The sequence below is a fragment of the Sciurus vulgaris genome (assembly GCF_902686455.1).
Source record: "Sciurus vulgaris genome assembly, chromosome: 12".
Lineage (NCBI taxonomy): Eukaryota > Metazoa > Chordata > Mammalia > Rodentia > Sciuridae > Sciurus > Sciurus vulgaris.
Genome location: NC_136473.1, coordinates 54,593,324 through 54,609,626, shown reverse-complemented (window position 1 = coordinate 54,609,626; position 16,303 = coordinate 54,593,324). Strand labels below are relative to the sequence as shown.

The 16,303-nt window shown below is 35.3% G+C and overlaps 1 protein-coding gene across 1 annotated transcript in view; it reads left to right on the top strand.

The window, feature by feature from the left end:
* Nucleotides 1-16,084, top strand: part of ADSS2 (adenylosuccinate synthase 2) — a 43,985-nt gene extending 27,901 nt beyond the window's left edge. The window contains exons 8-13 of the mRNA XM_079107448.1: nucleotides 580-706; nucleotides 1,788-1,942; nucleotides 2,472-2,596; nucleotides 3,867-3,964; nucleotides 13,384-13,533; nucleotides 14,970-16,084. Of these exons, the coding sequence (XP_078963574.1) occupies nucleotides 580-706; nucleotides 1,788-1,942; nucleotides 2,472-2,596; nucleotides 3,867-3,964; nucleotides 13,384-13,533; nucleotides 14,970-15,022 (708 nt within the window). The 3' untranslated portion in view covers nucleotides 15,023-16,084. The remainder of the gene's footprint in view (nucleotides 1-579; nucleotides 707-1,787; nucleotides 1,943-2,471; nucleotides 2,597-3,866; nucleotides 3,965-13,383; nucleotides 13,534-14,969) is intronic.
* Nucleotides 16,085-16,303: the final 219 nt, after the last annotated feature.

Here is a 16,303-nt window from a genome sequence, read left to right as displayed (position 1 = left end):
TGGCCCTCAGTACATTTTGATAATCACTTTGATGCATATTTCAAAATTCCTGGTTACATGGATTATAAATGCTACTCTTCAGATATCTCACAAAATTTTAAAAGCATTATTGAATATAAATGATCAGTTCTAAATATTGCCTGAAAGCTGGTTTATGAAGTATGAGTACTTTGCTACTTGGAAGCTTTTTATTATTTGCAATGAGGTTAATATAGAACCTTCGAGTTTCATTTTATCTCTCTCTCTCTCTTTTTTTTTTTTTTTTTTTTTTTTTTTAAATTGGTGCTGGGGATCGAACCCAGGGCCTTGTGCATGCTAGGCAAGCGCTCTGTCAGTGAGCTTCACCCCCAGCCCTGTATCTAATTGTTCTTGAGCTAGTGTTTCTTTCTGGGCCTGGAGAATCAGCATGAGAGACCAAAGCTAATCCAAATGTTGCAATAAGATGAGCGCCATCACCAATCCTTTTCTACTTTGCATTTGTCAGTTTTCACTGTCATACAGCCAGGTAATTTATACTTATAATGGTTAATTGTAAGCGTATTAGTATACATGGAAAATGGTTTTTGTCTTTGTGCATAGGGTTATATGGAAAGGATTAAACCAATGGTGAGAGATGGAGTTTATTTCCTATATGAGGCCCTACATGGACCACCAAAGAAAATCTTGGTAGAAGGTGCAAATGCAGCATTGTTAGATATTGATTTTGGTAAGTGAGATGATTCATAGGGAGCTTGATGAAGCCTAAAGTGCTTAAGATATAAATAATTAATGTTAGCATTAAGGAATTTCAAAATAACACTTTTAGCTTATGGTACTTAGGGATTATGAAAATTTGTCAACTTATGCCAAAAATTTTTAAGGGAATATTTTGGAAAACACAACACATATTGTTAAGTTTTATACTTATTTAGAAAAGAAATCATTTGAGTTCTGTAAGTTGTGAATTTTAGTCTTTTTTAAAATAAGTATACATTGCTATTAAATATGCACATTCTAAGATCTGTGAAAGTCTGTTGACACTGACTCACTCCCTGTGCATGAGATGGATTCAGAGTATTTCCTCCATCCTCAAAGATTAATGCTTAATGTCTTCAATATATTGCCCCTTTAGTTGGTTGGTGGTTGCATATAAACACTCTTTCATGATCATTATTGTTCTCAGCTCTTAACTGACACTTCATTGACTTTAAGAAAACCAAAGATATAGTAGATACATGATTTTGATGTGATCAGGACTAGTCAATGCTGGTGTCTAATTGGCAAAGAGTTAAGTATGGGTGGGAGGGAAAAGTTCATCACTCTTAAATATCTTGTAGTTTGAGGATTATTCCTTGAATAAAGGTTAAAAGCTAGGACAATGTTGAATACCACAAAATTCTTAGTGTGTTGCTATCACTCCAGGTTGCTGCTGCATCTTAAATATTCATGTCAGGGAGTCATTTGTTTTAAAGTAACAGGAGACTCCTCAAATATGTAGATGGGTTTCTGCATTTTATTCTTCTGCAATATATTAAGTGAATACCTACCATACAGAGCTGATTCAGCAACTGCATGTGCTCATGAATCCTCTCCAGTATAAGGACTTTAGTTAAAGCTCTAACCACCTACAACTTTATCTAATTATAAACAGTCAAAAATAAAACTTTAAGGGTTTGAGAGAGGGCAGTGTCAGTTATGTCAAGTCTGTCAGTTAACTAGAATATATGAAAATGGAGAATTTTAATGCTAATTCTGTTTCAAATTGTATATGTATATTTGTGTATCTTGATGTTTATTTCTTTTTTTAGGGACTTACCCTTTTGTAACTTCTTCAAACTGTACTGTTGGAGGTGTTTGTACAGGTTTGGGTATGCCACCTCAGAATGTTGGTGAAGTGTATGGAGTTGTGAAAGCTTATACCACTAGAGTTGGTATTGGTGCCTTTCCTACAGAGCAAGACAATGTAAGCCTATTTCCCAGTAAATTGAGTTTAAAAGATATGGAACGAAAAAGTCATGCTTTGGCTTTTGTTTTTGTTTTTCTTAATAAGTTCTTGTTCCTGTGCTTTTCAGTTCATTTGCAAGGATTATTAAATGTGTTTGCCTTACAGTTTTCATGAAAACATCAAATTCAGTTGTTCTTAGAACAATTTGCTGGATTTATCTATTTTAATAAAAATGAATGACTCATTTTTAGGTTACAGCATTTAGTTTTTTTTTTTAAATCTGTCAATCTTCATTTTTACTTATAAAACATCATAAGAAATATGAGTTTAAAAATAAACATTAAAAAATGAAGCCCAAAGTGAATCTATTCCAAAAAGAGCCTCCCTCAGGTAAAATCCATTATCTCTATGTAATTCTACCTTCAGCTTAGGTATTTTCTGTAAGGTATTTATCACAAGGAGACTTTCGCTTGTTATACAAGCTCTAGTATAATTCCACTGCATTTATAATATTGGTAATTCATTGGTTTTATTTTCCATTTTCTAGGAAATTGGAGAATTATTACAAACAAGGGGTAGGGAATTTGGTGTAACTACAGGAAGGAAAAGAAGATGTGGCTGGTTGGACCTTGTTTTACTCAAATATGCTCATATGATCAATGGATTTACTGCGTGAGTAGTCTACAGAAACATTTATTTCAGGAAATCATAGGACAGTTCATGACCACAGGTTTAAAAGTTTAAGAGAATAAACTTGGGGTAGTATCCTAATAGAAAAATTTCACTCTTGAGCCACCAAATTTAAATGGTAGAAGTGGACCAAGAAATAGTGGAAGAATACATAAAGATAGGGGTCCCAGGTTAACTTGGTAGTTATCTAACGTTGGTAGTAAAGAATCATGATGGTCTCACATATTTGTGAAGAAGAAGACACAAATATGAAGGTAGGTAGGTGGATGGATGGGTAGGTGGGTAGAATAAGCACAATGTACATATACAAAAGGGAAGCAGTATGGCATAGTGATTTAGTGTATTGGCTTAATGTCTTCCTTCCTGAATTCAAATCTCAGATCCAGATATTATGCTTGTGTGGCTAGGTGATTTAATCTTTTTGCACTACAATTTTATCATCTTTCAAATGGTGATATCTTATTACCTACATCATGGGATATTTTGAAGATGAGGTAATAAATGTAGTGAGAACATATAGTACACTGGCTCACTGAAAATGCTTAGTAAAAGTTATTAATGTATCTACATAAATATGTAAATAAATGTTTCTATCCATATTAATTAGGCTGAATTTCTAGCAAATACCAAAATAAGATTAAAAAAAAAAAAATAGTTGGTGGGCAAGAATCCCAAATGTAGTGTTTTATCTAATTTCCACAGATTTTCCTTTAAAAACCTGTTTTCCAGTCAGTTTATTGGGAAATTTTGATGTGTCATGAAGAGGCCTTGATGTGTTTTCCTCACTTTTTGACACTTTCTGACCAGATGGGTGGAGGTGATGGTAACCAGAGTGAAGAACTGAGGGATGATGGCATGTGTGTAAATGTTCTTATATTTTTGATCATCCATGTGGAACAATTCTGCTGTGTCCCAGGGCCACAGAATGCATCCTTAACTCCAGGCAGCCCTCCCATAAATGTGTTGTTGATTGGTCATAAGAAAACCGAGCAAGAGTGTGTGTAGTCACAGTAAAAATTTGTTGTAATTTCTAGAAAGTAACTCAGCATATTATAAAAAATATGCATTAATATATCATTTTCTAGTTGTTTTATGTGTGGCACGCTTTAAAATATAATTCTAACAAGCTTTCAGAATTGCTTTGGAACTTTGAGCTTTGCATGAATTTTTCTTTACTCCTGCATCAATCAAATTTGACATTAGGGACTTTAAGAATTTGCTATTTTAATATTGTCTTTTCTTCTGAAATTAGGTTGGCCCTTACCAAGTTGGATATTTTGGACATGTTTATGGAAATCAAAGTTGGAGTTGCTTACAAGTTAGATGGTGAAATCATACCTCATTTCCCAGGTACCCTTTTTTTTTTTTTTTTAAAGCTGTCTATAGAACATTGTAAGATGAATATAGCAGAGCAATTTTATAAAGCCGTTCTGTGTAATTTATAATATATAGCTATAGGTTTCATATGGTCTTTAGGAATAGTGCAAATAGCATGTGATTTATAACTGCTATTGTTTTGGGTGCTAGCCACAATAATCATGTACTCAAACTCAAAATAAGAGAGAAGAAAGATGACATTTCTCGATCATGCTGCTTCTAAGTCTCTTCCTCCCTATTTTGAAAGTGACTTCCAGTATAAGCTGAGCATGGTGATACATGCCTTTAGTTGTAGCTGCTTGGGAGCCTGAGGAGGAGGATCACCTGAGCCCAGGAGTTGAGACCTGCCTGTACAATACAATAAAATTCCATTTCTTTAAAAGAAAGAAAGTAAATAAGTAAATTTCCTTGGAGACATTCCTCCCTTCCTTGGGAATAATAGGTTAAAAGTTTCCTGCTTGTTTTGGTAAGCTGGCTTTCACTGCATTAACCCACCCTGAACTCCATGAGTGATTTTCTGTAATCTCTGTTCTGTGTTTAAAGTGAATGGTTAGAGGGTGACTTCTGACTTGAGGCATTAATGTGTTTTTTGAGGAGTATCTTTAGTCATAGGATTTCTACAGTTACTTAAGGAGTTCATAGATGTTTCAGAGCTTCCCAAAATAGATATTAAGTTTTAATTTAATCATCTGATGACTGAGCATATGTCTAATGAAGGAATATTGACTTGCTATGTATCATACCACAATACAGTTCACTCTTGTGCTGATTGGATTTATTTAACACTGCAAAATAAGTTCACCATTACTTGGGAATAGCTTCTGTGGATTTTTGTTGAGTGTCTTTCCTCAGGAAATGTAAAGAGAAAGATTAGTAGTATAAATTATTCCCTATTGGACCATCACAGTGGGAAAGTAAAAGCAAATCTCAGTGAACTTTAATCTTGTCATACTGGATTTCATTTTACAAAAATAAAAGAAAGGAGTCACTGGAAGGGGTAATTGATCATCAAGAGGAGATAGGGCTATTGTTACACAATGTGGGAAGAATGGCATCTGAATGGTACTTGGCATCTCTCAGTGTTCCCTAACCTTTCACTGCCAGTAAATGATAAATAAATCAGCCAAGGCTTGAGAAAATGTATGGTGAGCAGTTGATATTGAATATCTTTCTCCTTTACTACTAATTGCAGATTCCCATCACCCTCAGCTAATGCATCTCCTGGTCTAAATGGCTTACCTGGTGAAATGCATTTTTCACAGACTTCTTTTTTTCCATTATAATAGACCAGGAATCAATATGGGGGTTCTGGCACCTATAAGATGTTTGTCTGATTTTATATTTGGTGACTGGAGATATGAGCAATGGGTGAATCTGAGAACCCAGTGAACTTGTGGTGAGCTGGACTTGGGCCAAGATTCCATTTATAATCCCACCCCGTGATGGCAAAATTATTAACAGGGGTGCTATAGTATCAGTGTCAACTTAAACCTTGTGTCTAACAGTCCTCAAAATGACCAAGGGTTCCCCCTTTCCTCAGTGAATGGTGTGTTATCATTACTGTATACATTTACCTGTTTTGGAGAGTTAGCCTTCTGAAAACTTAACCTCTCAGACATTGATAGCCAGATGTGAAAACTGGTTCATGTTCAGTTTAGTCAAGTTGTTATTTTTTATTAGAGCACTGCCCTCAGTTCCTTGTTAATCCATCCTCGACTTCATTTTGAAACTGAAGTGTCGTTTATAGACTGTGACTCTTTTTGACTACCAGTTTGTCTTCTAACTGGTTCCTTATCTCACTGAATGCTACTCATAATGATCATTAAGCCCACCTTTTTTCTGAAGGGTAGGTTCTACTAACTGACTTTTAATCTATGGGGATCCTGTCATCTCTGTTGCTGTCAGGTATCTCAGTCATTTAATAGCCTCTCCTTCCATCAGCCCTGGCGATTAGAGGACAGTTATCACTGAGCTTTGTATTTTATATTGTATTTTGTATTTTATATTGTCATTCTTTTCACCAGGGCAATTCTTACACTGTAAGTAAAAAATTCCTTCTAGACACTTTCATATTATTTCATCGCCTGGTGGGGTTTCTGGTCTCAAGGCCTTTTTGGGACTTGAGGTATAAGTATATTAGACTTATCATCCCAAAAGCCTTAGAGTTCATTGTCCTTATTTCTTTCTGTTCTTCAGAGTAGATATTTATGTCTTCAGGTCCACTTTTACTGCAGTATGCTTAAATCTATCCAATGAGTTTTCATTTCTTTAATTTCTATTTGGTTCTTTTCTATACTTTCTCTTTTTTACTCTTCTTATCGCTTCACATATAATGACTGAATTGTTATAATTTATATTAGCTATTTTTTTCCCTGTTGGTCTGACATCTGGACTGTTTTGAGTTTGATTTCTCTTGACTGTTCTTTTCCTTAACTGTAGATCCAGAGACTTAGATTCTGTTATTTTGCTCTAAATCATATAGATTCTTGTTTTAGGGGACAATTGAATTGATCACTGATCATTTTGAACTTGTATAGCTTGGTTTTAGCTTTGTTAGTCCAGGATATGAAGTCCAGGATGTCCCCAAACTTCTCTAACCTCGCATGAGTCATTCTTGAAATTCTGTCTTCTCTGTGGACCTGGGCAGAGTTTGGTTTTAGGTTTCATTGTGGGGGTGTTTATACTCAAAGGGGGGGTTTTACTCAAAGGTGTGGTTTTTATTCTAAAGGAATAGCCTTTCTGGTGTCTCAGCCAGGTGTCAGGATATTCACAAGATGTAATAGTGAATTTCTGCCAAAATCCGGCAGTGTTAGAGCTCCATGTACCCTGTCCCTTCCTTTCTACTGGTTTTACTTGACCTATTGAATCTTTGTCTTGCCCTCAACTTTGTAGTTGCTACTGTCAACAGTGGTCACACTGTTAAGGGATTCTCTCATGAGCTTTTGGGGGTCCCTTCCTCTGTAGCACCCTTTTTGATGCTGATTCCAGTTACTTCTGCTTCCCTGAAATCTGATACCTATCTCCTCTGGTCTTGGAGCTTCCATTTCCTGGTGACTCCAGTATTCTAAACAGTGGTCGGGGAAATTATCCCAAGGGAAAGAATTGAGTGATTTCAGAACTTGCTTGTGAGTTTTCTTTATCTCAGGAACTATAGTTTCTGCTTATCATCCCACTGCCTGGAAGGAGTTGTCATATATTTTGAGAACTAGTCTGGAACTGTATATTTCAATCATAGCTAGAAATGGAAACTCTATTGAGTCTCTTGATTCTTTCTTCTACCATCTGTTACAGCAGTTCTGACCGATCGACTTGGTCTAGTTCTTCACTTCCTCTAAGCTTCCCAGACTATTCCCAGTAGTATGTCTTCATAATTTTCATGTCACACATCATGTAAGAGTGCTCTCATACCAGTATAATTTCTTATTCAACTTCATGTTCTACTTGCCTCTTCCCTTGATCTGGCACACTCATTCTCAGGATCTAGTTACATATAATACTCTCTTAGTTTCTACTGTTAAATGTTGACTCTTCTGCAGAGCTTTTAGAATATAGTCCCTTTCCTCCCAAGTACTTTCTTGGCCCAGTTCTGTTGGGACTTGGCCCTGGTTATTATTTGCTGATGAGGAGGCAAGGTAAAGGTAGACTAGAGGCAGGCGTATGCTTCCTTGCAAAGCAGAGGCCTCTGCATCATCTTCAAGCAAGAGGAAGCCTTAGTCTTGTAGTTGGAAATAGTGGAACATTCTGTAGGCCCTAAGGATTTCAACTCCATCAACCCAGATATTCCATTCAAAGTCTTTGAATCTCACTTTTACTAAATAGGTTTCAGGCTTTTCTTTCCATAGCAGACCTGCTAGATTTGTGAATACAACATTCTGTGGAGTTTTATTTGTGTGAGTTGTGAGCCTGACCCTCTCTTTTATTCTGCTGTGTGCTATAGGAGATAAGGTTTTCTAAATGATGTCAGGAATGCCCTTTGACTTTCAGTTTGCTTTAAACAGTTCCAGTTCATGAATGACATTCATCAAGAGCTATCCATTTCTATTGTGCTCATTTCTCAATGCCTCAGTTATTGCCATTGCTTTACTTTTAATCTCCCATGAAAGCTTTAGCAAATGTACTACAACATGTTGGAGCATACCTGTTATACTCTACCTGCCATCAGTGATGGTTGTCATTGCCAGACAGCTGGCCATCATCCAGCTCTAAGTTCCCAATTTAGAGCCTGTTTCTCAGACAACTAGCACCAGCTGTATTAGATTGAGTTCCAATTGTCTTAGATTGAGTTTCCTAGGAAACAGACTCTGCTGTAGAGATTTGCACATGGTTCATAAGTGCTCTGAGCAACAACATCTGTGAGAGAAGCAGGATTAGACAGGGAGAAGTTGAACTGCAGTGTAGTTGCATAAAAAGTCATCCACTGAGATATATTTGTAGAGCAAGCAAAATGACTTAATAGAGGTACCTAGCACTCACTTGCTCCTTCCTCATTAAGAAGAACCAAAGTAGCAAGTGTATAATTGCATACTGAGGTAAGTAACCATGGAAGAACAGTAGTAGAAAAAATGGAAACCTTAAAAAATTCAGAGACCCAAGACAGCAGGATATCAAGAGAAACAAAATATCCCATCACCTACTGCCCTGGCTCCACAGCTCAGGGATGTGCGAGTCTCCCCTCTAAAGGGCTAAAGGTCAAAAAAGTCTCAGCAAACTCAGTCAGTGCAGATGCTGGCACTCCTGGCAATTGGAAAGTTTCTAGGCCCCTGCAAGGTTACAGCCCAAATAGATAGAGTCTGAAATCTGCACTGTAGTCTGACTTTGAAGGGAACTATTGTCTGAGTTTGGACTGCTCTGAGAGTTCAAAAGCCCTGTGTATTCCCATCTCTAGAACCCCACAGACATTGTAGGGCACTGGTTCAGCAAGTGGCTGCCTCACAAGCCAGACCTGGCTTGGTGGAGTGACTCATATACAACTGCTGAGAGTGCTACACAGTGGGAAATGGGTGTTGTGACATGGAGTGGAGTAGAGAGAAGGATCAACAGAATGTTCAAAAGAACCAAGAAAATGAAAATGATAGGCAAATGTTCATACCTTTCATTGATAACTCTAAATATAAGTGGTCTTAATTCTGTAGTTAAAAGATACATACAGTTGAATGGATTGAATGAATTAAAAGGCAAGACCCAACCAGTGTTGTCTACAAGAAACTCAAATTGCCAATAAGGACACAGACTGAATGTGAAAGGATGGAAAATGATATTCCAAACAAATAGAATCCAAAAATAAGCAGGAATAGCTATACTGCACTGACAGAATAGACTTTAAGACAATAATGCTGATATATAATGATCAAGGGATCAATTCAAGAAGATTAAAATGATTATAAATCTATAGTACCCAGTTTCGTAAATCAAATACTATTTGACCTAAAGGGGGAGAATGGTTCCAATATCATAATAATTGGGGGTTTCAGTACTCTACTCTCACTAACGGATAGATCATCTGGGTGGGGGGGATCAATAAAAATCAGAGTAAGACTTACACTATAGGTTAAGTGGACTTAAAAGACCTTTATAAAACATTCCATTCAATAGCCCTAAGATACATTTTTTTTTTTCATCAGCACATGAACTTCTTCTAGAATAGATCATATATTAGGCCACGGAACAAGTCTTAACAAATTCAAAAAAGTTTAAGTCATATTCTGTATCTTTTCTGATCACAGTGGAATGAAGTTGGAAATCAACAACAAGTGGAAACTGAACAATAGTCTTTTGAATGAATAGTGGCCCTTTGAGGAGGTCAGAGGGAAATTTAAAAATTCCTTGAAACAAACAGAAATGGAAATGTAACACACCAAAATTTGTGATACAGCAAAATCAGCACCAAGAGGGAAGTTTATAGCAGTGAGTGCTTACATTAAAAAAAAAAAAAAAAAAATTTAAATAAACAACCTAATGATGTATCTCAAAGTCTTAAGCAAGAATAAACCATACCCGAAACTAGAAGAAATAAGAAAGATCACAGCAGAAATAAAATAATACCTAAAATAACAATACCAAGAATTTCTTTTGAAAAGATAGATAAAATTAACAAGGCTTTAGTAGACAGAGAGAAAAGACCCAAATAATTTGCTGAGAAAGAAATAAGTGAAAACAGTTATATTCACAATAGCCATACACATAAACAAATAAATAAAATACCTAGGAATAAACTTAATTAAGGAAGTGAAAAACTCTAAATGAAAATACAAAATACTGAAGGAAGAAATTGAAGAAGAAACTGAAAGGTGAAGTCATCTGTTCAAGGTTTGGAAGACTCAATATTTAAAATGTTCATACTACAGATTCATTGCAATCTCTATCAGAATACCTATCATTTTTCATAGAACTAGAAAAAAATTCTGACATTCATATAGAAGCCCTAAAGACAAAGAACAAAGCTGGGGACATCACAAACCCGGTTTTAAGACATACTACAGAGCAATAATAACAAAACCAACATGGTGTTACCATAAAAAGTCACAAACCAGTGGAACAGAATAAAGCATGTAGAGATAAATACATGCATCTACAGTATTCAGTCAACTTTTTCACTGCTGTGAGTCATTCTCCCAGTGACCTGCCTCTTCCAACCACACCATACCTGCCTACAGTTACTACCCCATTAAACCGTATAAGTGGATTAATGCACGGATATAGGTTAAGGAAGGCTCTTATAACCAAATCATTTCACCTCTAAACTTTATTGCATTGTCTAACACATGAGCTTTTGGGACACACCTCATATCTTAAACCATAACATGCAGCCAATCAATTTTCAACAGATACACATGAAAGAAAGGACATCTTTTACAAATTGTGCTGGCAAAACTGTATGGCCGCATGTAGAATATTGAAACTGGATCCTGTCTCATGTTGTACAAAAATCAAGTCAGGCTGAATCAAAAACCTTAATGTAAGACCTGAAACTCTGAAACTAGTAGAGGAAAACATGGGGGAAATACCCTAAAATGTTGGTACAGGCAATAATTTTCTGGGTAGGACTCCAGAAATAAAGGAAACCAAAATTACAAAATGACAAATGGGATTACATCAGATTGAAAAGCTGCATAACAAAAGAAACAACAAAGTGAAGAGACAGCCTGCAGAATGGGAGAAAAATCTTTGCCAGCTCTTCATTTGACACAGTGTTTTTATATATAAAAGCACAAAATTCAAAAAGCTTACAAAAATAAGGCAGATTAATCCAGTTTAAAAAGAAGTAATATAAATGACCAATAAATATATGAGAAATGCTCAGCATCTGTAGCCATCAGAAAAATGCAAATCAAAACTATAATTAGATACCATTTGACCCCAGTTTAAATGGATAATATAAAAATAATAACATACTGGTGAGGATATGCAGAAAAAGGAACTTACACACTGTATAGGTCTGAATGTAAATTAATACAGCCATTATAGAAAAGAATATGGAGGTTCCTAGAAAACTAATCAGATCTACCAAAGACTCCACTATCCTACTGCTGGGTATTTATCCAAAGGAAATGAAGGCAGCACCTATGTTTGTCTGTGTATACCCACACACACTTACTTGTAACCTGAGGTGAAAGAGTGATTACTAAGGACTGGGAAGGGGAAATCTGGAAGTGTGCCCTGGGAGAAGGCAGGGGAGGCAAGGGTATGAGTCTGGTTTGAAGGCAAAGTTTATTCCTCAACTCATACTTTTGTTAGTCATATGCTCTTTGGCAAAGGAGGATAAATTGTCTCCTATTTAAGTTGCTATTTTTCCCTTTATATATCTTCTCTCTCCATTCCTTTTCTCTTTTTTCTTGTTTTCCTTCCTTCCCTTCTTTTCTATTTTTTGTCTTCATCTTCTTCCTTGTTCTTCTCCTTTCTTTTTCTTTCTCTCTGTCTCTCCCCTGCCATAGAATTTAATTCATCCCCATAGAATAATTTGATTCAGATAACACACCTGGGCATATGATGCTTCTCTATTGTGGTATCATCACTGACTCCCTTATCTGTTTCACTAGGCTCTCAGTTTCTTGAAGGTTAGAGACATGTTTTATTCAAATTCCATCCCTCACTCTTGTTTTTTTAAGGAAAATGTTGATTTGGGGGAAGTGATAATGACATTGTGGTGGTTTTAAAAAGGAGTTCTTATATTTTGGAGAACATTATCTGTTAAAGATGATTCTGATTGAAAATAACATGGGAGTCAGAAGGGTGTGGCATGTGGATGGCATGTGGATGTGGAAGCTAATGTGGGTGGATGGTTATTGTGGCACATGGAGATGCATTCTGTATTTTTGTGTATATATCAAGCATTCTCCATAATAGACATTTTTTAACATTTGGAATTCTCACTACCTGTTCTAGTCACTGATATAGTGAGCACTTACTGTTTTGTGACTTGGTGAATCAAAGAGAAGTACATGGAATAGTCTTTGATATTATGTTGGTGAAGTTATGAAAAATAGATGGGCAGAGCATGGAGGAAACACAGAAGTCCTCTGATTGAGGCCAGTCTATACTTTTTTTCTGGTCTGTGGTTTGTATACTTTCAATAACAATTGCCACTTGGTAATAAAAAGTAGATTGTAAAAATAAAAAGACAAGCAGCAACAACAAAAGAAGGAGTCCTCAGCTGATCTCTTGGGGAACTCTGAAGCTAAAATGACCCTTCAGAATTGTCCCAAATTAAGGAAGGGACCTGGTCCTTTGATGCCCACACCAATGACAAGTCATTGTGTGTGAGCTTTCCCAAGGGACCGCTCCCTTCAGTGGAGTGGGGGAAATTCTGAGCTGTTGGGTAGTCAGCAGGCAGTAGCCTATGTGTTCAGTTCTGAAGAAGGAAATCTGGATGGTGTACCATGGCATCCACTAGATGGTTTCCAGTCAGAGGAACTACTTGTCATTACTCATGTTGCCTGTTCAGTTTCCAGCAGGACATATAGAGAAAATGGTTAGGAGGAATAATGAAGAAAATTTCAATCAAAACAACAGGATGTTTCAGAAGATTTCAGATAAGCAAGCCTTCTTTCCTTAAGGTTGCTATCATTATATAGATCCACAATCTGCAATTGAGAGTTTAGAATTTCAGAGTATTCTAAATGGAAGTTTGGCACAAAAACTCATTTAAAGCAAAACCTGATTTGAACTCTATCCACATATAGTGAGTATTCATATGTTGCTGCAGAAATGTTTGATTATAGAATACTACCCCTGATGGTATGTACTGTTATGTAACCTTTCTAAAACCTCAAAATTTTAAAATTCTGGAACACATATGATTTCAAGGATTTTGATGAATGTTTTTAAAACTGCCTTGTCAAAAAATTGACAATAGGCTCTGTGTACCATGAACAAATATACTCCTTTATTTTTAGCAAACCAAGAAGTCTTAAATAAAGTTGAAGTTCAATATAAGACTCTCCCAGGATGGAATACAGACATATCAAATGCAAGGACATTTAAAGAACTACCTGTTAATGCACAAAATTATGTTCGATTTATTGAAGATGAGCTTCAAATTCCAGGTAAAGAAACACTTTATGAACAACTCTCTTTTCCTTCTCTACTTTATCTTACCTATCTGCCTTTGAAATAGAACAAAAGATCATATTACTTTGAAGAGGGCTTATGATTTGCATAAATGCCCAGGAAGATTTAAAATGAATTGTTTAAAGAATTAATGTAATATTCATTTTTAAATAGAAGATAGTAGGTTACATTACCCTTTCTGGCTGTGTCTTTAATCTCAGTCTGTTATTTTACTCTGTGACATTCATTCTTGTCATTTCTCTTAATAATAATGCTTCTATATTTTTACCATCACCAGAAATGGTTTTATGGTTTTTTAATTTTTGAACCACCCTTGAGAGTTGGGAGTGTATCTTGAATAGACATTAGGAAATAATAGGTATAGAGAAGAGGAAATCTCATTTACAAAGCATTGCAAAAAAATAATAAAGAATGAATAAAACTTCCCTATTAAAAATGAATGTAAGATGACCAGGGAGTTAGGCATAATGAAGTTATGTGAAGTCTTTTAACAGATTGCTTTTTCCTTTCATTCTTTTATTTATATTGATACAAATTTGAGGTGAGAGAAAGTAAAGTAGATAGGAGGTATCTTCCATATACAATTGTGATATACTTGTTTTAAATTTGGTATTGTGATTTTATGTACTTATGGTTCAATCTGAATATGACTTTTGTTTTCCAAATTGCTAGTAACCCTTTCCAGCTTGATATCAAATTTGATAAGCATATTCAGCATTTTTTGAAATATAAATAGCAGTGAGTTTAACAATGACCTCTTAAAAATACCATAAAGTTTTATCCTAAAAGTACATTATGGAAACCAATAGTTCTGCAAATAATCTAAAATCATGCAGTGCACATCATGAAGAGATTCTCTAGACTGGTGCTGTAGGCATTGCCTAAGACGGTGCAAATTAGAATTGTGTTTTTGCCTAGATATTTCTACCTTTTCTGATATGCAAAATTTATAGTGGCACTTTAGGTATCCACTTAGTATCATCTATTTATCAAACGTGCTTATCTGGCTGGGGATATAGCTCAGTTGGTAGAGTGCTTGCAAAGGCCCTGGGTTCAATTCCCAGCACTGCAGGAAAAAAAAAGTGCTTATCTTTTCTGGTTATCAGGGATTTGATCAAAAGTTCTTTATTTTTCTGCTGGTTTGGGCCAATATTTCGCTATTCTAGTCATTGGAAATTAAGAAATTGTAAATATGCAGTTAAGACAGGTAAAGCAAACAGCCCTATGTTGGATCTTGACTGCACATCCTATTTAGAAATGGGCAGTTTTCAAAAGAAATAACGGTGAAAAGACACATAGGGAAATGGTGTCTCTGAGAAAAGTGGGGGCTACCTATCTCTTAATCCCAAAGATTTAATATTATAAATAAATTAATGATATTCTTTTTTTGTTTCTTTTTTTTTTTTTCCAGTGAAGTGGATTGGTGTAGGTAAATCCAGAGAATCTATGATTCAACTGTTTTAAGGATTTCCAGAAACACTCCTTGAGAGGGAGGGGAAAGACTTTCTTAAATATTTCTTTATGACCTGCAAATTCAAGAATAAAGACATTGATGTGAGTTTTAAGCCCTACAGTTGTTTCCAGTCTTTTAGGAAGAATGGCTATTGTGAAGATAGACTTTGGCATATTCAGTGTCGGCTCTCCTGCTGGCATAATTGCCGAATCATTTGTTGCTCCTGCTGCTCATGGTGCCGCATTTTCTTTCAATGTTTAGTAATAGTAAATCCATGTTATTTGAAATCTAAAATAGTTACTTTTAATGTAGTTTTTCTTTATTATTGTCATTGTGTGTTCTTAGGTTTTACCATGGTAAGAACAATTAATGCAGTTTTGCACAAATATTTTTACATTCTGATCATTCAGTTCTGTCATTGTAATCTTTGCTGTTAGGAAAAAGGATGAAGAGATAGGGTTCTGTAAACTTTTGCAATGCTATAAATTCAGTTTAAATTGTGAGGTGTTTATTTTCTGCTGAAACCATTGCAAAATTGAGCTTTTGGCGGGGGGGAGGGAGCTTATTCATGGGTTCTTTAATTTGTACAGAATACAACTTATTTCTCTCTATAAATTATTTAATACAGTGAGCATTTAATTGAAATGTTCAAAGAGAAAAAAAAATGTTCCCCCCAAACAACAATCTTAATATTAAAAAAAAAGTCATTAAAAGATATGTTGTGATATTTGGTGGGTATTTTTCTTGAGTTTCAGACATTAACTGAAATGTGTTTTTTTTTTTTACATACCAATATTTCTAAGTCTAGTGGATTGATTTTTCAACATTGTGCCTATAAATACACGTACAAAATCATCTATAACTGTTTAAATGAACCCAAATTCTTGGCCATAATTTTGATCATGCCTTCATTTCTCCTTTCTTGAAAAAAAAAAAGTGTTATTTTGACAATTAGGCTTAGTATATTGTCTTGTAGATTATCCTTCAATGAATTATTAAATGTTTAAATTAGGTACCACTTTATTTTATTATACCATCAATAGCTGATTAAAAAGAATCAAATATTTCTAGTATGCTTTGTGTATTGTGTGTTTGTTCTGGTAATAGTAGTATTTGGATATAGGAAGGAGTTTCTTCCCTGTAGTTTGTGGGGATATGGTGGGAAGAGATCAAAAACAATTTTTGGAAGGATCTAAATGTATATTATCTTCATTATATATTTTTATTAATACTTGGTTCAAAAAAATTTCAGAAATAACTCATTGGATGATAAAGAATAGTACAAATGATCA